General features: G+C 36.2%; 1 protein-coding gene across 2 annotated transcripts; it reads right to left on the minus strand.

Annotated features, from left to right (window-relative positions):
- Positions 1–1,575: 1,575 nt before the first annotated feature.
- Positions 1,576–22,997, minus strand: GTF2A1 (general transcription factor IIA, 1, 19/37kDa). 2 transcript variants are annotated; one of them, XR_775411.1, is made up of 9 exons: positions 22,900–22,997; positions 20,966–21,173; positions 18,510–18,574; positions 16,273–16,348; positions 14,331–14,464; positions 13,133–13,453; positions 10,888–10,977; positions 5,908–6,281; positions 1,576–2,801 (listed from the first exon to the last, which is right to left on the minus strand). XR_775411.1 is itself a non-coding variant. In XM_010583795.1 (8 exons), the coding sequence occupies exons 1-8, from the start codon at positions 22,912–22,914 to the stop codon at positions 6,174–6,176; spliced, it is 1,017 nt and encodes a 338-aa protein (XP_010582097.1). In that variant the 5' UTR covers positions 22,915–22,997; the 3' UTR covers positions 5,306–6,173. The 2 variants fall into 2 exon arrangements, 1 of the variants encoding a protein (XP_010582097.1); XM_010583795.1 differs by lacking the exon at positions 1,576–2,801 and having other exon boundaries at positions 5,306–6,281.
- Positions 22,998–23,252: the final 255 nt, after the last annotated feature.

The raw sequence follows: 23,252 nt of genomic DNA on the forward strand, positions 1-23,252 counted from the left end.
AAAGTCATCATAAAAACAATTTTCTGAATGTTATATATCCACATAGTTCAACTGCAGTTCATCTGACTGTACTATAGATGTCATTACATCTGAAAGGATTACAGTGGTTTTGGCATAATCCCAACAGTGGTGAAAAAAATAGTTTGAAAAAGAATGACATAGTCTGCTCTGAAAACAAGCAGCAAGACCTTCAGTCTCTAAAAGAGCATTTTAAAAACAAAAGTCCAGGTTAGAAAAAACAAAACATGAACTCCAAAGCCGATACAGTTTCAATCAAGTTGTAAGCAATGATGTGTAGCTGAAACTAAATGGGGATATACTGAAAGCTATGCTAATATCCCAAGATTCTTATCCTCTGATACCTCTGCAATTAAAATAATAAAGCCATAAAGAAATCAAACTGATAGAAAAAAAAATCAGAGATTTTTAAATATACTTGATTTTGCCTCCAAAATATTGTTGAAATACTTTGCTCATGCACAGCTGGGAGAGCACAATTAACCTTCACAATTACCATGTTCTCATCTTTCCTTACAGGGATGAAATACAGCTTTTTTTTGTGTTTCAACTTGAGTTTGCTACTAATTTGTCAGCATTCTGCTTTCCCTCCTCTTTTTAGGGTCCTTTCGAAAATATTTTGGCCAGAAAAACAGGCCATTCTTCCAAGCTGTTTTTCTCTTACACAGTATACAAGCTCAGACTGCAATGATCTTTTTTGGCAAAACATCATAATTTCTGATAGTTATTTATCCAGAATCATCTCCAAATCCTTTTCAAGATGACAAGTAAGGCAAATTTTAAGGAAAAAGCAGTACTGGGTTTTTTTTGACTTGCCTAAGTGTTGAGGGCTGGAGGGCAAGGAAAGTATTAGGGAATCCCCCCCACCTTGAGTATTAGGAAAATACTACTCCTGATGATTCTTGGTTTGCTATACCTTTACACCACTATAGCTAAAAGATTACTTCAGAATCACTGCATTCCAAAAGTCCAACCCCCACTACGGGCAGTATAGTCTATAGCTTACATTCTTTCCAATTATATTTAGAATTTCAAGTTCAAAATTTAGGTTTAAAAATAAAGCACAAGTCATGTCTCAAGATACTGCTTTTAGCCAAGAACTAAAAAGATATCACTTGCTTACAAGAAAGCAGTTCTGTCAAACCAGTTTCACTGATGAAGATGAAGCCTTTAGGATCAGCCAGCTGTCATCCAAGAACTCTGTATTTTACTTCTCAGTATTGTCTTGTATTTCCATTTACAGGACTAACATCCAGATGGCACAAGTTATTCAACCAATCTTGTCTCAAGACCTAAGTCTCAAATTACCATAGAGAGAAAATTTTTAAATAAATATAGAACTCTGGCCTCAAGATTAAAATGTGATTTTTTTTTTTTTATAACATTGTGATGATGTTAAATGGAAAGTCCACAAGGCAAACTCAACAAGTAGGTGACAGTGAAGTTACCTGCGTGTGATGAAAATAAATTCAGAAATTCGGCATTATTACGTAGTAGTCATTAAGCCCCATATATTAAACAAATGCACATGCAAGATAGTAAATGAACTGGCAAACATTTTTAAATAACATCTTTAATTAAAGTTTTTGCAAAGGCAAAATATTAAACTTAAAATAGGTCTTAGTACATCAAAATACTAAGTTCTCTAATCGTATTCCAAGCATGGCCTTTGAAACATAATATCCTGTATATCACAGAGGAGCAACCTTGATCTGCAATTGTACAGAATGAATTTTACAAACATAATAAATATATTTACCCCCTTACACATAACAGTATATGTACAACAGCAGTTGACAATAGTAGCTCAGAACAGCAAAAAAGGATATTCCCCCACTCCATAATCTATTGGTACCCTATGCACTCTGGAACATGTCTCATTGGATGACTGTACATATATAGCTAACCCAAGGTAGTCCTTCCTGTTAAAAAAAAGCTCCTTTTGTTCCACAATGTCAAGTCCACAAAATAATAATTAAAAGACACACTGCATGAACTGCCTGAAAAAAGTAGACAACAGGGAAACCAACAGACTGGTTTTTACACATTTCCCAACCAATCACAGCAATGAGAAAATGAGACTTTAAATGTGAGACACCAATACATAATAATATGCAAGTTTCTTCATCTTGTATAGTCACTGATCTCAAAGTCTGAAGAGAAATCTAATTTCAGTTGGGGGTGCATGGGTGGGGTGGAGTGGTACACAGCAAACCCCACGAAGCTGTGTAAGGCAGCCCAGTATCAATCCAGTGTGCGTTATCCTAAAACCACTGTTCACTTCCTGGACATCTTATTGCATTCTATGAAGAAGCTTTGCTTTCGGGAAAATTTGGGGGGGCTTTATTGTTTTTAAAGGAGCTTTTACAAATTGAAGAGATTGAATCAAAATGAACTTTAGTTAACAAGGTCTTTAACTCCTCCACTGGAATTAAGAAATTTTACTCTGGTAGTGTTATGTGGTGACATAATTACTGCTAACTGTCAAGCAGTGGAATTATTTTCACAGACTCAATGAAGTCTACTTTAACACTCCTAATTGTTCAGCAGAAATAGAAAAAACATTTATCAAAAAAATCCATTACACGACACAACGTGTTCTTTGCTCTTTTCTAGAAACTGTGCTTCAGAATCACGTATCATATTCTTGGAAATAAACTCGGACCACAATTATCACTTTAAATCATGTTTAGGAAACTGAATGATGTTCAAATGCAACCTGTGAGTACAATGCAGGAACAAGGAGTATGAAGCCTCAAAGAAATCTTGTCGCTAACCAGCAACTAAGGGGGAATAAAAACATATTTTATTTAAATAGTCCAATATAAAGTTCCTTATGTGACTAAATTCTCTATTATCTCCTTAAAAGAAAACATATTTCAATTTGTTTTCAACTTAGATGTTTTAAAATGATTGCACACACTAAAACCCAACAGAATTAGAGCAAAAAAGTTGCTTTTCTTATTGAAGCACTGCAGGAAATTTACTCTCTCAGAAATCAAAAAAAAAAGTATTGTCATACTGGCAAAACAGGTATTCTGCAAGCTGAAAAGGCACAAGACTCCCAATTTTGCCCAGTTGCTCTACAAGTTTCCACCAGCCATCATGGTTATAATTATGAAGTTATCTTTCCCCATTTTTTCCATCATAAAAAGGTGCTCCATTATCTGTGCAAATTTTAACATAAGCCCTCTTGAAATCATTAATTGTTTCCATAATACTGAACTATTTAAATGGGAAAAAAAAAAACTCAAACAACCAAAAAACCTATTTCCAAGGGGGGGCGGGGGAAATCATTTATGAACTATGAACATGGGAATCCCTTGCGCTCTGAAAGGAATGGTTTCTTTGGAACCTAATGAAATGGTCTGTTCAGTTACATTGTTAAAACCATGATTAAAAATTCAAGTACAATAATAAAATTAAGCAAACTACATTCTTACAGCAAGCTGCTACAATAAAATGAAATTAAAACATGCTTTTTGATTTAAAAAAAAGGAACACTTGATGTAGCAATAAGAGCACAGTTTGGTATGTTCATGTGTGACTGGCTTTCTGAAAACTTCACAGGTATTTGTATTTGAAGACAAAACTTCTTCTTTGAAAAGCATACCATACAATTAGCTTGCAATAGACTGTGCAAGTTCAGAAAGCTTCTAACATCCTTCAGAACAGGCTAAGCTTAAGTTATCTTTAAAGTCCTGCTATCCCTTAAAAATAAATAAAAAGGCTATGCAGCTTCTAGTATACATATGTGGGTGAAAAAAATCACTAAGATGTATGAAAACAAAGCATTGTACAAGTAATCTGGGTTCCAGTAGTATAAACAGGAATCTATAGCTAAAGGGATTTTTTTTCCTTTTATTGGTTTGGTTGTGCAGCGTTAACGGGAATTTTTCTGAAGTCTAATACTTAAGACTTGTTGGTAACAGATACGGAAAAGGTGAGGGAAGGAATTAGTTGGTACATTATTGATTTCATTGCAGTTGTACATAGAAGTGTCAACAGTGGTAAAAAATAAAAATATCTGCTTTGTTCAGAAGAAAGCAGACACCAATGAGGTTGAGATACCTTGAAGCCCCAAGCCAAAAATGCACTCTAAATTACAATTCCATTACTTAAGAATGAATTAGAAGAAACATCAATTAACTTTTCATAAAGTTATGTATGTAGATGGCTTACTAACAACCATATGGCTCTAGATATAGCCTACAGGCAGTTTTAGTCTGTATCAATGAGAGCACAGGTGTACAAAATCACAGCCAAAAAAACCCTCTTTACAATGTGTTTTGAGTTTTCTACATACTACTGAGATTATGAACGTACTCGGAGGCAAGTAAATCAGAGAGAATGAAAATTACTGCAGTCATTATATACTGCTAAAATACACTTGTGACTTTGTTAAATAATGTTTTAGAAGTTTAATTCTCAACCATAAAAAGGTCAGAAATCATGGTTCAAATGTCTGCTTCTGAAAGTCTTCCCAATTTAATTAAAATTATCTTTGCTGTGTCCTTTTTTTGTCATCTTTCTAAGCACCCGATGAAACATAAAATTTTTTTGAAATGGTAAGCCACATGAACATTCCTTCCACAACAGTTTCTGAAGTATAATGCCCATTCCCTCTCCTCGCTCAAAAGTAACTGCATTTCTGAAAGCACAGTTTGCAAGAATAATCTCTGCATGAAGAAAAGGTGTTCACTTCTCAGGAGAGGAAGGGAAGGAGGGGGGAGCAACCTTGTTGCTTTTCACAAAAAAAAAAAAAAAAAAAAAAAGAGAGAGAGAGAACAACAACAAAAAAACCCAAAACCCACCAACAAACAAACAACAAACAAAAAAAACCCCACAATAAAAAAATGCCACCACAAAAACCACACTTCTGGAAAAGGCAAGTGAAAAAGTGACTACACAAGGTTTAGTGCATCCAACTGCTTGATTTTCTGTTACCAAGACAGTCTAAAGATACTCTAACAAAATTTGTGTTCTCAAAGCTGTGCAGCTCTCTTCATGAAATTACATGCCACCTGGAAACTTTAGAGAGGTTAACTGCTGCAGGTAACTTATGGCTATACTTTTTAGTAAAGCAGATCTTCGATTAACAGAGTTGCAGCCAGAATGTTAGAATTTTTATGTGATTTTCTATATTAAAAATTCAGTCATTCTTGTGGTCTGCTGAATTATTCGTGGATGTCTGGACTACATGTGTAGTAAGCAGGTGAAGGAATGCATCTATTATGCCATTACCTACACATTTGATTCAAAAGGTCTCCAAAGCCTTTTTAAAAAAAAAGTTTTAAAAAAAAATAATCAATGGAAACTATATTATTCATTTCAACTCAGTGATGCTGAACCACCACCAAACAGCAAGAATATAATTAACAAGTTAAGCAATCTGACTTTCGTTGCAGGGAGCTACAGGTGCTTAGTATTTAAAAAATACAGCCCTAAATAAAAGGTATCACTTATACGAAATTAAAATAATTTTGAAATACAAATGATGATCATTTTACCATTTTGTAACTGCTAGGAACAACCACCTGTTTATGGGGAACTGAACTGAAAACAACAAATAGATATAATAATTAATGAGCATATCAGAATTAAAAATATTTTCCTTATACAAGTTATTTAAAATTTAACACCTTAATTCTTACCCTTCTGTACAAAGCTTGCACGCATTTTAAGTAACATTCTGACCATCCTCACTACCAAAAGGAAGTGTTCAAAGCAAAGATTTGTACACACAATAAGCATTTTCAGATTAATAATCTGTCAAAGGGAAGAGTTCCTTCAATCAGTGGAAGAAGTATTTAAAATCTTAAATCAAGGGAAGGGGGTGGGGTGGGAAGGGGAACAAAGCCTTACATGCTAAATACCAGCTGTAGGTACCTGTATGTAGAATTGATAATTAAGGTATTCCTAACACACAAAACCAGCTCCCAGACAATGCTATAGCTGCTACAGTCCATGGCTTGCTCATCTGAAGTAGTGTCTTTGTTGCCACATTTTACCTTTGTTCCAATACTTCTGTTTGTTTATTTCCGATGTGCAGATACACGTTTTGATTGGAGTATACGTCCAAGTCTCAACCTTTCCTGCTTTTGATTTTTTTTCCTTTTACAGGGAGTTTTTTTTTTGTTTTGTCTTTTAAAACTTCACCATTCTGCATCCCCAATGGCTTTGGAAAATACATAATCTCTTCCGTTAAGATTCATGATGCCATCTTTGAGATGAAATTTCCATTTGTTTTTACTTCTATGAATCTAAAAACAGGGAAAAAAGTTGAACTATTACTTTGCATCAGAAATAGGTAATAATGCCTAAGTAAATTACAAGGGCAAGAAAAAATGAAAATAACTATTGGGCATACATTACTAAATTACTACAAATTTCTTGAAAATCAATTCTGCATTTAGCTATGAAAAAAACCCCTAATTATGCATATAGCAGTATCTTCTGTTTTCATTTTTTAAACCAGGGACAGCAATTGTCACAAAACCACACAAGCACAGAGGCATTCCAAAATCCAAAGCTTATAGCACATTTTTAGAGGTGGTTGGAAAGGAAGAAGAGAGGTATATCCACCTGTGCTGCTTGAATTTGATTAAATCATCTTTGATTATGACAGCCGCAAAACTCCACTTGAAAGCCAGAAATCCCCATTTCAACCACTGTAACAGAAAGATTAACTAACATTTTAAACCAGCCCTGAAATAGTCAAACACCAAGTTTTATTATTTGCACCTCTTTTGCATGAAAACTAGTTTGATTATGTTACGTATAGATAGATAGCAGGCCTATTCAACTTTCTACTTCTAATATTAGAGCTTGACTCTGGGTTTCTGAAAGTTAAGTTTTGGTTAAAAGGCAAGTGAATTATTTACAAAGTTTTCAGTCTGAAAATCTCTATGGTACAAAACGCAAAAGATGATATAGAATATATGTACTAGTCTTATATTCTATAATTTCTCCTCAATGGTAAGTCATTGTATACAATTTACATCCCAATTCTCATTGTAAAGTGTCAAGTGAGAAAAGTAACATCTCCAGTATTGGGGATGATGGCATGAAGCTTCAACTTTAACCTATAGTCTTCCCAGTTAAAATATTGGCCCTTTTAAGGCTTTGTTTAAAAGAAATTTGTAAGATTAATCTGGGAGATCAGTCCAGTTATTTGCAACAACTCAACAAATACTAGGACAGGAAAAAAAAAAAATCATAGAATGGTTTGGGTTGGAAAAGACCTTGAAGATCATCTAGTTCTAACCCCCCTGCCATGGGCAGGGACACCTTCCACTAGATGAGGTTGCTCAAAGTCCCATCCAACTTGGCCTTGAACACTTCCAGGGATCGGGCTTCGACAATTTCTCTGGGCAACCTGCTCCAGTGTCTCACCACCCTCATAGTGAAAAAAATTTAAAAATTTAAAAACAAAAACAAACCAAAAAAAACCCCCACGCCATTCGTGCCATTCTTGCTCCCCAGGTAGTCAAAATTACAGGAGCCTGTGACATAATGGATCTTCAGGTTATAATGGATATTCCTGTTGACGTAGGATAAGACAAAGAATAAAACAACAGTTTTATTCATATTCTCTTTACAAAAATATTCCATACAGAACTCTTCTTTCTTCATGCCTATTCCCAAACAAATACTACCTGACTACAGGAAGCAGGCTGACCACGCGATGAAAGAGATCAGAGAAGATACAAGGACAAGAAATAGTTGTAGTATTGGAAGACTTTAATTATCTTATGCATACTGAGTAAACATCAATGTGCAGTACTGAGGCTGTTTAGATACTATACAGTCAAGACCTACTTCATGAAGAAGCTAAGTCAGGAACCCACAAACCACAGAACTCTTTTCTTGGTTCAAGACAGTGTGCAGGGCTTAAGTTGGAAAATATCACCAGAACTAACAGCAACTATGTAAGGCAAACATTTTCCCAGGGGTAATAAGAAGTCAATAAATCCACTAGAAGAGTGTGTAACTAAATTTATGTTCTTATGTTTAATTTAAAACTAAAGGAAACTGAACAAAATTCAGTCTAAAGGTAGAAGAGTAAATTTTGAAAAAAAATTTAAAAAAAACCAAAACCAAACCACCCCCCAAAAGCCCCCACATACTGTAAGCACAGAGCAGATAAATACCTGCCACCTATCAAAAAAGGGCATCAGAAAGAGCAAAAGACCACCAGTACAATTAAGCAGCAGGACAAGAAGATATTCAAAGAAAGCAAAGATCTTTCAGAAAGCTGAAATGCTTCCAAAAGAGAAAAGATTATCATAAATTTTGCAAACAAAACATAAAAATATAATTAGGCGATCTAAAAGTTAAGAAAATCTTACAAAAGGCATAAAAACAAGGAAGCCCCATTGCAATTTTTCAATTTCCATCAAGGACACAATGTCTCACCATCTATTACTACTAGTGCTGTAGAAACAAACAGTAAAGTAGCACCAGAACAGATATAACCATAGCACTCAATCAATTATTAGTACTATTGTTTGGTCTGTGCTCACTTTAAGCTAAAAAGCCAGTAGCAACAGAAAATAAATGAACAAGGAAAGGTCTGCCTTATATACTCTACTTGCCCTTCCAAATGGCATTCAATAAAAAACCCTCATCAGAAGCATTTGAGCTGCCATGAGGTAAGGAGGAAGGTCCTCGGATGAATAAATAACTGAATAAAGATGGGAAAACAAGGGTAAGAACACTCTTTTTACAGTGAAATTAGATCATTCCAGAAGAGATTTGTGCTGGCTGGAGTCTGCATGGTTTAAGAATTCACTAATCATCTGGAAAATGACATAACGTCACTGATGATACAAAAGAACAGTTACTGAAGAGCTGCAGAATTTTGTTACTTGCCCTAACTCACTGTGTAATAAAACAGTGGTGGCATTCAATGTATATGAAGGTAGTAACAATGGAAAAAACAATTCCAACTTACATGGAAAGAAAAAATGATGGGTTTGAGTTGACAATTACAAGTCAGGAATGAGATCCCAATGTTCTAAGACTTTTCCTTGAGAACATCAGCTCTGTGTTCAGTGGGGTCAAAAGCACACATGCAGAACATTGCTATACCACTTAATGAATTGAAGGTTCACCTGTGTTATGAATAGCTCTGATCCTCCCTCAACCTTACCTACTTGTATCAAATAAGAGACAGAAGAATAAAACAGATCTGGAGAATGAAAGTAAGAATAATCAAATGTTTAGACAGCTGCACAAGTAACAACCAAGCAAAGTGTAGCTCTGATTTCAAAGAGATGACTGAGGAGGCTTATGATGGTCTGCAATATCATAAAAGGCACCAAGAAAGCAGAGGAAACACTCTTCTAAATAAAGAACTAGGGTATCATATGAAACTAATTGGTTAAAAACTAGGTAATTCTCCACACATCACAGAATTCATTTATGAAACTTCTTGTCATAAGACAAAGTTTACAAGGATTCAAAAAATAATCAAATTAATTTCTGACAAATTAAGGAAAAAAAATCATCTACTGGCCACTTGATACAAAGCCACTATCTCTCCCTCAAGAGACAGTTCACGGAAGGATGGTAAAATGCTTTACATGAGCATGGCTACCTGTTTGCCCTTGTCTCATTGTTCCAGAGGCACCCACCATCAGCTGATGTAGGACACTGTGCAAGAGGGAACTCTAGTCAGAACAACTGAGTTGATCCTGTGTATTTTATAGAGACAAACTGAACAACAATTGTTTGATAAGTGATTAAGTCCTTTCAGAGCACGTGGCAGTAGAGGTTAATGATGGACGCTGTTCCCTACGGAGTTCATATTCTTAACTTTTAAGAGGGTGAGGATTTCAGAGTAGTTCCTGTTGTTCCTGTTGCTCAGCTTTAGCAACTCCCAACAAGCTTTTCTGACTGCTATTCTAAGGTCCTTCACTATCCTCACAAAATGCCTTGAAACTAACAGTTTTGGATTACAGTCTGGAGGGGACAGATGGCTTGGATGTAGATACTGATACCACTTCCCTCTATCTTAAATTCTTTGTTGAATCTGATGACAAGTCTAAGCAGAGTCTGGGCATAACTGAAGATTTTCTAACCAAGCCATTCCTCGCAATGTAGGAGTTTTTATTCAACGAGCTTACAGATTTTTTTTCTGCTTTAAAAAGGATCCTTATTCATCACAGTCCAATTCTTCTGGCATAGGAAAAGAAAGAAAATCTGAATTGAATAATCTTTCTACATACTATCTCAGTAAAAATTTGTCTGCTATCCTCTAGACACATTTAAAACAATTCCAGACATGGATGAGTCCTTGCATATTCCGGGGCAAATATGCAAGAAATTAGTCATTATAGAGTCGGCAAGACAGTTCAGCAGAATTTAAAGCAAAATAAGAAAAAGCATTCCACATTGCCATTTCAGTGAAGAACGCATAGCACAGAAAGAACCTTCTCCTCTGATAACTATTCTATCACCACGAACAGGTATTTTTAGTAATCAAGGAACAGGTTTCCACAAGTTTAAATCATAATGACTACTTCCTCCATTCACAGCCACAGCAAATGTACAAACTTACTTAAACTAGTTCACTTCTGAGCCCAGAGGACTGACCTTTTTTTAAAGGTCACAAAAAGACATGATGAAGAAAAAGAAAATGCAGCCAAATTTTTCTAAGCTTTACTCGTTACCAAGCTTAGTACAAACATGTCACACAAACCTGTTTTAAAAACAAATAGCTAATTATTGTATTACTGTTCACATTACAATCTTTACAGATCTACCTGTACTTAACAGTCACAAAGTTGTTACTTAAAAATTGTAACTTGATAGGAAGAAGAACAGAGAAAGTAGAATTCTTGGATTCTGTTCTGTAGAGATTACCTTATCATACTGGCACACAACAACATTTTCCGTATCGAACAGTTCTTGTCCTTCCTCATCACTCACATCATCTTCACTGTTAAGAGGCTCCTGAAAGAAACACATGCAAAAACTTATGCTGTTTAGTAAGATCAGAGCTGTTACTTTGATTATTCACACAAGGCTGCAGTCTTGTCTATGAAAAACTGGACCTAAAATGCATTTGAGGTGGGCAGTATTAGGCTTTCCAGTAGAGGGTTGATGGATATACTCTGCCTTCCTGCCCTTCATCCTGAGAAGAGATCCTGACCAATTTTATTCTGGAACTTCAGTGTCCAGGCCAGATTCTGGGCACTGTAGCCTTTTGTCACCACAACCATTCTTGCTCCTTTACTGTAAACATTCTGGTGCTTGCAATTTGTCTTTACAAAAAAGTTATTACGCAGATTTTCATTTTTCTAAAGCATTCAAGCAATGGAAAGGCGACGTTAGTCACGTCACTCCTTATGTGCCATTAAAAATAGAAACTCCATGACTTATTCACATTTGATGTACCACAAACAGAAACAACCCTCAACACATGCAGAAAGTTTTTACAGGAGGGGAAAAGATGCCTTCAGATGATCTTGCATACACACATACAAAATAACTTCTCCAGACTTTCTAGAATGTATTTTCATGTCCCTTAAAAATTACTTTCATTTTTTCCTCTTTCTGCTAACACTCTGTTCCAGCAGAAATCTGGTTTAGTTTTTTTTCATCTCATGTAAATAACAAACATTTCAAAAGCTAAAACAACCTTTAAATAAAGGCAAACCAACTTTTCTGAAGTCTTCTGTATAATCCTCATTTCCCACCTACTCCCAAATATGTAAGCTAAACAGGGGAGATGCTAGTGAGAGAAGAAAAAGGTGTACTAGAGGTCTTAATTCCTTCCAAAGTAATGCCATATTTAAGTGATTTCAAAAGCTTTAAGGAACTGGTCCACTCATTAAGTAACTGGTGATGAACAAAGGTAGCAAAAATAACAGGGGATCTCTGGCATGCTGGTAATAAAGTCTTGGCATATAAAAAAATTTCCACAAGAACGTTAGCATTAAGGCACTATTAAAGAACACTTAATATATAAGCATGATGACCTATACTTAGTAAGGCAACTATTAAAACATTCAAATGGACATCAATGCTGATCAATATAATGGAAAAGTGATGTGAACCCAACCTGTAAATTGTAACAGAAAAATACTGTTAGACACCACTGTAGATGTACTACAGAAAACCTGATTTAACTCCTTGACAAAAATTAGAAGTTTTACCTGCATATACTGCATGGGTGATACAGACTATGAAATGCTACTCCTCCTATTAAATGCATTTTAAATGGATTCTTAAAATAATTGCAGAGAACTGTGGAAGTGATCTGACAGTTCAAAATGCTGGTATAGTTTTAACTATAGATTTAGGGAGTACAAGGTTTCCTGTCAGAGACTGAAATAACAGAACTTTTAGCTTATTAGTATCCCCCTGACCCCTTTTTTTTTTAATTTCTTATTCTTGTGGGGCTTTTTGGTACAATGCATCAAAACTTAGTAAGAACCACTGGCTCAAGTCTGAAACCAAGCAAATTCAAAGTCTAAATTAAGCACATATTGTTAAGAATGCAACAAGTTACAATGAATATTCACTCTTGCTCCTATCTCCTGATTTCATTACATCAAGGTCAGATGTGTTTCTAGAAGGTGCTTATAATCAAATTTGAGTTCTCAGGCTTGTTGTAGTGTAACAGAAAGCGATGGAATAGTCAGTAAAGTACAGGTCAGATCACATCTATTGGTCCCCTCAGTGATCTAAATACATGGTCTCCTTTTTGTCAATCTTCCTAACACCTTGCTTTTTTATGCACTCAGTCCCAAGTGGAGCTGACTATTTCTGTTTGCTTATGAGGGTTTCATAATTTCATGGCTGACCTCTCCATAACATCAGAAATATTACCAAAGTTTTTAAAAGGGCATTCATGAGAATTAACAGTTTTTGCAGAGTCTCCCACCCTCCTCAGTTGCATTTCAAGGTGCTTTGCTAATATACACAGTTTTCACAACTTCAACATGGGAAATAAAGAACTTGAAGTACATGGATAAAAGATATATTCTTAAAATTATTGGAATACAGTATTATTTGAAGCATATAGTTTTCTTTCAAACATTGCAAAAAAAATGGAAATGAAACACAAGCATGCTCCAGCCTTTTGAAATAATGTTAACTTTACCTCTTCGACTTGGCCATCTTCACCCCCATCTTTTTCTTTGTCTTCCTCTTCATCATCATCATAATCTTCTTCCTCATCTTCTTCTTCTTCCGACGATGTGTCCCCTGCTCCATCAACTTGGAGAACAAGTGGTGCTTGTGGTTGTGCCTGTTGTTGTTGTGGTTGCTGCTGACCAGCTGCAGGAATCTGTGCTTGAGCTGGTGTAGGGGCAGCCACTGTTGTAGGTATGACTTGTGTTTTATTTCCTGTAAACAGGATCTGCTGGGGCTGAATAATCACTCCTGTCTGCTGGGAAATCCCTCCAGGGATAGGAGCCAAAACCTGATGGAATATCATTGCAAGTACTGTGGCTGCTAACGTAACAGACTACCACATCACTTACAGAAAACAATTAAAGCATATCAATTTGACTTGCATTAATTAGAGAAACAAGAGTTACAAATATTCAACCTATACCAGATATATAATTTAATCTTCAATAACATACCTTCTTTCACTACTCAGTGTTCCATTTCCTGCATTTTGCATTGCTAAATCTAAGAAAACCTACTGTCTTTCCATTCTAAAACGCTAGCACTACCGCCACACCTGAGTTTCAAACACAGCAGAGGATGTTTAAACTCAAGTAAAAGATTCTTTTTAAACCTTCTCTATAAAACATTTAACTTTAAACTCTTTACAAATTGTTATTGATGCTTAAACTACAGAACTCTGACACAATGCTAAATTCAATGCTTACAATCTGGACACACAGCTGACCTTGTAGATGAACAAAAATCCTTGTAAAATATACTGTGTTCACTACTAAAATAACCAAGGGGGGGGGGGGGGGGGGTGTTTGCTTTAGGTATTTTCTTCTATGTTATGTGACACACAATTATTTTAACCAATAAACACATTTTTAAAAGGATGTAGACTAGGATTACGCACATAATATAATTGTCATCAGGGGACACACAAAAGAGATTTTAAACTGCAGCCAGTCAGAATTTGGCTAGAATAAAGGTGGCATTGAAAACAACATTTCAAAATTGTTCATTTTTAAAAAACACGCTTCTTAACACAACTATTTTTTTTTTTAATATACCATTTCTGACTCTGTGTTCTATTTCAATTTGCACACAAAAATGCAAGCCTCTTTAGTAATTACTATAATTTTTTCTCTTTCAAGTGTACCTATTCAAAAAATTCTCCTTACCTGCTGTATAACAGGTGCTTGTACTCCACCAGGCTGCATTTGTGGTATGACCTGCTGCTGTAGAACAACCGGTTGCTGTGGTTGAATGATATACTGAGCTCCATTTGCAGTTCTAACCACTTGGAGGATCTGGCCTTTAATAAAGTAAGTATCAAATTAATCAAATGTAGGAATTCACTTTTAAAATTATCTTAGTTTAGAAGCTTGCTTTCTGGAAGAACACCAATGACAATTAAAGTAGAGCATTTATGTTTCAGTTTCACCAGTGAAAAGATACTATGCTATAGCAGCTGTGTTGGAAGCAAAGAGCTAATAGGGTCGTTTACCATCTAAATATGATCATGAGGTATGCAATCCAAAAATAAATTTACATATGCAAGCCAAAGTCTAATCCTTTAACACAGCACAGTATTTTAAATATTAGCTCCCTCTTATGAACATACCTCATGTTTCAAAGGACAGATTTTACAGATAGAAAGACAAATGAACATATACCAAAACAGGAATACAGGTTTCACACCACAAAAACTCTATCCACTGCTAACACTGTGGTATTTCCAGGGTTCTGTCAGATGATATCCTTTGCTCAGACTCTTTTCCCTCCAATTACCACATTACAAGAGATTCCTCTACACATAACTTTCTTTGCAGTATTATTGTGCAGTTGCCTTTTTGAAAAATCTATCCTTACACTTATTATCCACCTCTCCTTTCTGTTCCCGCAATGCCTGTACTTGATTTTCTTTTATTATCCTATACTTTTCTTCACTTCACAAAATACGTCTAAGATTCCCACACCTTTGGAGATGGCCTCCAGCTCTGAAAAGCAAGAACTAAGATATAGTCCAACATTAGTTTCTCACATTTCTGATCAGAAAGATAGAGAAGAAATTAAATTAGATAATCCTGAACTTCATACATTTCCCTCAAAAACTGATTTTATTTCCTGTTCTCCCTCCACAGCAAAATGCAAAGCCCTATTTACTGAAATAACTAAGTATAGCTGAAGGGGCTACCCTAGCCCCTTTTTTAAGAAAACATACTGTAAATATTTGTAACTGAAGAAAAAAAAAAATTATGACCATAACAAACGTGAGCCACAGTTTATTCTATGCTATAACAAACATAGGTGTGCTTCCTTAAAAATTGGAAAGATTTGAATTTCTAGAACAGCTACACATTTAAATTTTATTTCAACCATATATCCATTAAACATTCAAATGTTTAAAGCAGGGAGGTTAAGTCCCAGGTGATTCTGAGCAGACTAGATAATTCTCTGGCAAAAGCAGCAACTGATTCTAGAGAATGAGCTTTCTCAGATCTTCCTTTACTCTCCATGCAGAATGGATCTAGAATCAAGCTTATAAAATCAGCGTAATACAAAAGTACATGAAGCATAAGATATGCTGTTCATAAAAGTAACATTTAATTATGTTCTAAATGTACAGCATGACAGTGTTGAAAAATGACAAATCTAAATTAAATTAGCATTGCCAGCAAAATCAGAAATTCCACCATGTGTGCTTAGCAGGTATGAGAAACCTTAAGACATTCCTCATCTGAAGTCGCAAATGAAGTCATCCTGCTCTTTCATAACCAGTCTAGTATCTGTGCTCAGATCATGCATCACAAAGCTCAGAAATACACAAAGGGCAGAGACAGCAATGCCCGTCGTCTTGCTTCGTGCACTTCTCTAAAAAGTGGGGAAAACTTGCACAGAATCTAATCCACACCGCTGTTAGGTAAGAACCACAAGGTTCTTAAGACTAGCAAGCCAGTAAGGAAAAGAATCCAGGAGTCCAGTGAAGAGACTGCACTACCTTGTAAGGGTAGATTCCCACGTTCTGCTTTTTAACAATGTATAGCAGAGAGTAAAACCCCAAATTTCTCCCTCCCAAGCACCCTCAAAACCATTGTTTGATCTCAATATTAAGACAGTCACCTGAATTTGTAAGTATCTGCTGAACAGGAGTAACGCCAGCAGGGAGAGCCAACGTAGCTGCAGTGGCTGCAGCACTCTGAAATACAAGAAAAGCTTTTTAACCACAGACATTACTGCCAGTGTTACATCTCACAACATACTGCCTGAAAATATGTACCTTTTTATTGCTGTTTACAATGTTTGCACACAAGTTTCTGCAGCTGTTGAAATGCAGGCATTAATCAACTGCACATTATACTATATATAAAAATTATTTTCCTTCTTCCTTAATAGGAATGAGACTGAAGCAACAATCACTAAGCATCACACCTTAACCCAGCTCCACATGGTTTCTTGGTTCATCTGCAAGCTCAGCAGATTTTTTTCTCCTCTGCCTTCTCTGCTGATTTACTAATAGAGTACAACACTGCATTGCTCATGTAGCAATCTTACTTACACTTTTTCAAAGCAGCTAAAGATATGGGCCTACAAATCTGAAGAAACATAAGGTACTGAAGCAATGATCATGTTTGCCTGTCTTGTTTTCACGAGGAGTAGTAATCAGGTTTGCACTTTTCTTCATTCTGAAAATGATTTGCATTTCAAGTCCCGCATAACACAGCTCTTTTGAGTGAACATACGCATACAGTGTACTGACTGTTCACAGAATGACTAATTTTTTCTCTCAAGACAGCTGGTTAGAAGAGAAAGCTGAAGACTCCCAATGGGTAACGATTTGAACTTACAAGGAAACTGAATTCCAACACAATTACAGGAGCTCCAAACGCAAAAATCCGCATTAAGTCCTTAACTTGCAGAGGGAGATGGACTTCTCCAGAGACCTCTCCATTTCAAGGGTCTAACTTCAGCTGCCTACAGAAAAGCCTCCCTTTCCCCACTATAAAGGAACCATGGCCAATTACTCTCTACTACTGAAAGGATTTAAACTTTATTACTGGGTAGAGTGCATGCCTCCTGTTTATAAGATGTATGATCAACCCATATTGGCTGGGCAATATAGTAGTTACAACTGCCAAAATTAGAGATCACCATGCAAAACTGAAAAGTGCTTGTCTGCATCCTCACGTCCCAAAGGCAGATGAATAAACTCTCATTACTCTCTGCCCTTCAAGATATTCAAGGTCTGTCAGATCCGTTCTTTAATACCAACTTAAATGTTTCCAATAAACACACACAATAATTACAGATCGATTCCGTAACTATTTACTGAACAGTAGTCTTCTGCAGTATACAATTCATTTACATTTTGACAGCAGCAGTTTTAAAAGCATGGCATACTAATTTTTGCAATACCCATCACCAAGACCTAACTGAATGAGACAGAAAAAAATATTTAACTGTTGGACTTGGGAAGTTATAAATCACATCGAAATGGTTGTAAAACATGAAAGAAAAAGGCAGGTGTTAATGTGCTCTCAGCCTCTGGGTAAATCAGGCTATTTGAGTAACAAAGTTCAGGTTCTTTTCTATAGTAAGGTCAGCAGATAATGCAGAAGTGAAGGCTAAGCAAGTTGCTGCAGCTTTGACTAATCATGAAACTGTTTCATGTGCCTTTACCATAAAAGCGGTAAGAATGTAATGAATTCTGGTCTTAATACACATATTTAACTTTTATTAGCTGTTGTTTTCATCGCTTTGCAAGTAATTTTTTTTTTAATTAAGCCAGGGCTTTTAAAGCAAGATAAGATAACCAAAATTAACCTCTAGAGATAAAAACCGCAAGAAAAGGGTAACTGACCAGACTCAGTTTTATAAGCTATTACAAAATTAGTGAATCAAATTAACATGATCAGAAAAGATTGATGTGAATTGCTAAATAATCTCTCTTTTGATATAAGCTTAAGTTTCAGAGTAGTTAATGTTTCTTCCTGCATCTAACAAATACAGTATGCTTGCATCAGTTAATAGGGTTGTATTGGTATATGACGAGTACATCATGGTGCAGATTCATACCAACAGTACTCCAATTTCTGATTAAAAAAAAGTTTTGTTTAAACACATCTAAAGCGGAGGATCAAGGTACGTCCTGGATTTGTTATCAAAACTGAAGTGCTGGATTACTACCTCTAGATTGTCAGTGCAGCAGCAAAACTCAGAAACATGGTAGACAGCTTTACCAGTGTGTCCTAAATTACTTTTAAGCATCTGATGAATAATACCAGATTTGTGTTTACTATTTAATCAAAACAACTTACATAATGACAGTGTATGCATGTATAAACTTCTCCTTTTCTTACCATGCCCGACGCATTCATGTGCGGTATCAGCTTGGAATCTGGCACAATAACCTGCTGCTGAGGTGCTAGAAAGAAAAAAAATAGCATTTCATGAAAACTACGCAGTCTGCCCAAAATAACACCCAAGCCAGAGTAACTTAGAAAGAACATCACCCAAAAATCAGCTGAGCTTCATAACAAAAACGGCTACTAAGCAGTCTCTGATCTTAGTAAGTTTTACTCTCAAGACAATATACCACAGCAGCTCTGAGAGGCAATATGGCTATTTTGTCTTTACAGATCTTATTCCAAGGGCTTCAGCTACCTATTCTGACCCTAGGTACAGCAAGATTTAAATTACATCTTTGAAACTGAAGGTATTAGTGAAATGTTGATAAGCTTAAATCTTAAAACAGACTTAAGCAAGGATTGTTGCAAGATGAAAAGTGTGTTAACAGGATGCAGCAGTTAGCTTGAGTTAGGTCTAGTTAGCATAGCTGTTAGCATAAGCTTATGATCTTCACTGTCTTTCTAATGTAGCAGAAGCAGATAAGATATGAACAACCACCTGTCCCAAACAACAAAATAGTTTTGGTGTGCTAAAGAAAACAGATAGCTAAACTATGCAATCAACCTGCTGTTCACCTAGGAGTGCAAAAGTGCCCAAGTCTATGAAACAAGCAGGTTCCCAGTACTAGTGCCAGTGCCAGTAAATTGGAAAATGACAGAGCAATTTTAACAAACTAATCATCAACAAGGTATTCTCCATCCAATCCTATAACCAAGGACACTTAAGAATACTGGAGGTAACAGAGTTTCTTGAAAAGATTCTGGGGAGGGAAGCCCCACAACCTTGCACCAAGATCTGAGGCCATCTCTCCAACTTTCAGGGAACCCAGGGAGGGCAAAAGAGCCAAAGGAAATCTTGTGACCCTGTGCTAGGACCACACACAGGACAGCAGGAATCACCATGCCAATCATCCTGATCACAACAGGTTGTTCAAGGAACTATTACACCATCTCGCCCATGGAACAGGCAAGTAATTCATAAAACTGCATGTCTTTGATTAACATGCTTTGATACCCTAATTTCTTTTAGCCTCCACACTGTCATTTGGTCATAAGCCATAATATTGGGCAACAATGAATCAGTTTTAAGTGTACGACTATAGGCAGAAGCTTATTCTACCCTAAGACAGAAACAGGAAGACATGGACCTCCATATTAGTGGAGGGAAATCTGGTCAGTAGAGTCACAGCTATTCAGCTAAGGAGCCACTAGAGGTCTTGGTGACTAGACTTTCCAGGCTCTGCTGACTGTAACTTAAGCAGACACCCAGATCATTTGAAACCCCATGTATTTAGGGGTCTTAATCTCAAAATTAATTTTACCCGAACAGTCAAAACTGATTTATGTCCAGCCAAAATGCAAAGTACTAGAAGAAGAAGAAGAAAAAAAAAAACCAAACAAACCCCAACAACAAACAAACAAACCAACCGACCCACCCCCAAAACCCCACAAAAAAGCACCACCAACAGGTTCTTGTCACACTAGTTCTCTTCTGTTTTGAATATATGGAGGTTGGGTTTTGGGGAGTGGGCTGGGAATCAACTCATAACTATCACACCCATAACAACATAGGTTCTGATCCATGAAATCCAATAAAAAGACTGAAGTCTGCGACTGACTACCACAGATAAATATGTTTTGCCACAATTTTAATAGCACACTGAAAACTCAAGCATTTCACAGGTGGCAGATTTGTTTACACAGCATATATGCAGTAAAATCCATTAGTATTTATCTTACTTTTCAAATAAAATTGTAAGTGGTGAAAATGTTTCTCTTAAATTATTAATGCAGAATACACAAGACAATAATTACAAGAAACTATACTGTTACGGCTAGCTAAAATATACCTTGAACATCCACACCTACAGAGCATGCAATCTTTTAAGACCACAAAAATACTCAGCCATTATGCTTTTCACTTGAAGCTTGTTCTAAGATGAAAAATCATCTCCTACATATACTCAGACTGTTACACCACTATTTTTCACATCCTAGCATCCACTTATGCTAAACAATAACATATTTTTTAAAATTAATTTGTTCCTAATGACATTACTACCTCATGACTAAATTGTCAACTGCGTATGTATATTGACTTGAAATTACAAAGCTGCTAATGGATTTCTGACAGAATCTGCAAGTCATGTAATCTGAAAACATGAAGACAAAGAGAAGAATTCAGCTTTTCCAAAATCTTCTGAAGACTATAACTGACACAATTACGAAGATACTTTTTGCCAAGACAGCTCTCTTGACCCATTAAATAGAGGCAAGTAGAGACAAAGTTTAACATAAAGACACAAAGTTATCCATCAGATAAACATCCTGCCCTAGATTTAGAATATGTAAAGGAGTTCATCTAGCTTGAGAGTCTTTTGCCAGAGAGATTAGAGAGTAAGTCTGACCTTGCTGAGACGCTGGAATAAGGACCTGTTGTGGCTGAGACTGCTGCTGCACAGTCTGCTGTGGCTGAGGTTGTGTGTGATGGTGGTGGTGATGATGCTGCTGTTGCTGCTGTTGCTGTTGCTGCTGTTGCACCTGCAACAAAAGCTGCTGCTCTTCTGAATGGAAGCCATCTACAGCCTTGGACTGCATCAGCTTGTTCTCCCACAGCTAGTTTGGAAAAGGAAAGAGAAATCTCTGTGTATGATTTTTACTCAGCAGGATTTCTAACAATATAAAGACAGTACTCAAAAATCAAATTTGTTTTCACTGTTTATCTTCTGCAGTCTACTTAGCCCAAAAAGCCCTTGGGCAAATACAGACTGAAGAGATAACTCCACAGAGGTAATGTTTTAAGAAGAGGAATTAAATATCCTTTAAGAATTGTCAGTCCAAGCTCAAGCTTTAACATTCTTACAAGTGTGGAAGATTCGTAACAACCCTAACAGAAGCATAAATAGAGATAAACTGGTAACTTTAAATTAGCCTTCAAGTTTTCACTTCTCTATCCTTTCTTTCTTACCTCTTTAATCACAAAAATAATTCTTTATTACAGCTTTCCTCAAGCCATTTCTTCTTGGAACTGCTCAATAAAAGTTGCTTAAAGACTATTGCCTCATAACACACTTCAACAGATACTACCAGTATACCTAAGATAATGCCTCTGTACAAGCATTCACACAGTTTCTACCACAATATCAAATTCAGCTTCTCCAGCCCCTCAGTTCTTGATGTCAGCTGACATCTCCAAAGAAAAGCCATAGATGCAAAAAAAAAAAAAAAGCAGCTCTTGCAAAAAGACAGCAACGCAAGTATTCCATAATACATAGAGTCAAAAACACTACAGGTACCCAGAACTCCTGATTTCAAATCCCGCTTAAGGGTCCCAAAGCCTTCACCTTCAATACTTCGTTTTCCTTCTTGTGTCTTTCCTCATTCAATCTTTTCTGACATCGTTTGCGGAACACATCTGTGACACAAACACCAAGGTGCTTTTCTTATAGCACTCAGCCCATTTCCACCAAGCCAGGTCATGGTTTCATGGAAAAAAGTCTTCACCTGTTTCTGTCTAGCCAAACTCAAAATTTCTTTCCCTCTCCATCCATTTTTTAATACTTTAAAAATACCGAGAGTTCGGGACGTCCCGCTTTCTGAAGAATTCCTTACACAAGAGCTGAGATAAGAAGGCACCTACTTTCCCAGTTTCCTTTTACTTTATTTCTTCTTTTTTTTTTTTTTTTCTGCCTTTTCCCTTTTAAAGTGTTTCTTTTACTCAAGAAGAATTTGAAGAAAGCCATAGGAGACCCATTAGAGCTCAGGTCAACATCTTGCCTTTCTTTTGGACCCTCGGTAACAGTTCAAACCCACCGTATGTAAAAAAATTCTGCATCTGAGAGCTTCAGCAAAGTGTGATGGACACAGTACAATTCATTATGTACCGCTCCTCAAAACCAATACTTCTGCAAACCACAAACCAAAAATCTGACAATGCATCTAACAACGCAACTCCTCTTTTTCAGGAAGACAAAAACATCAAGCAGAGCAGGCGTTTTATTTTTCCTGCAGAGAAACCTTAAGAATTGTCTAACTCTAAAATAAATATATTCTCCCCTTTCTTTTTTAAAGATAAAACGTTTCAGGGACCAAAATAACACTGTGAATTCAGATGCCTGCTGTTTATGTCAAGTTTGACATGCCAGATTAGGGAAAGTAAACAAGGTGAGCAGATCTCTCCATACAGCAGCGTAATTCAAATGATATGGGGCTACAGATATGCAGATTAATACAATGCTTGGCTAACTAAAAATTAGTATTTTTACTGTGCACAACAGCAAGCAGATATGAAAACCAATTGCTGTACTGGTCTACCAAAAAAACCTTTTAAGTCGCAACTTACTGTTTTGAGTTCCATAAGAACTTGTTCATCCACTCCTTCATCCAGAAAAACCTCTCTGACATCATTGATGACATCTTCAATTACAGACCTGTACAATTTAGGCTTTAAAAAAAGAAAAGGTAACTAGTCAGTGTTGTTTCGAAAGAAATTTATCACTTAATGTTAAAATAAGATTTTCCCCAACAAAAAAAATCTCTGAAAACTGCATTACAGAATACACTGCATGTTTCCCAGTGACTAAAATATCCAAGGAGGTATAAATCAGCAAGAACAGCTCAAATAAGGTGAAAAGGGAAAGGACTGCTCACTATCTTTTGTGACATATCCATGGCACAAGAGTTTTCAAGCCACAA

Source organism: Haliaeetus leucocephalus, unplaced genomic scaffold (genome assembly GCF_000737465.1).
Source record: "Haliaeetus leucocephalus isolate CR32 unplaced genomic scaffold, Haliaeetus_leucocephalus-4.0 Scaffold932, whole genome shotgun sequence".
NCBI lineage: Eukaryota > Metazoa > Chordata > Aves > Accipitriformes > Accipitridae > Haliaeetus > Haliaeetus leucocephalus.

Bases quoted from the DNA above. Each gene is read 5' to 3' on its own strand.
- GTF2A1 (XM_010583795.1), bottom strand. The intron at 16,349-18,509 runs GTAAGAAAAGGA...CTTGTATTTCAG, and splicing joins ACATGAATGCGTCGGGCATG to AGTGCTGCAGCCACTGCAGC. The intron at 14,465-16,272 runs GTGACTGTCTTA...ACTTTATTAAAG, and splicing joins GCAGATACTTACAAATTCAG to GCCAGATCCTCCAAGTGGTT.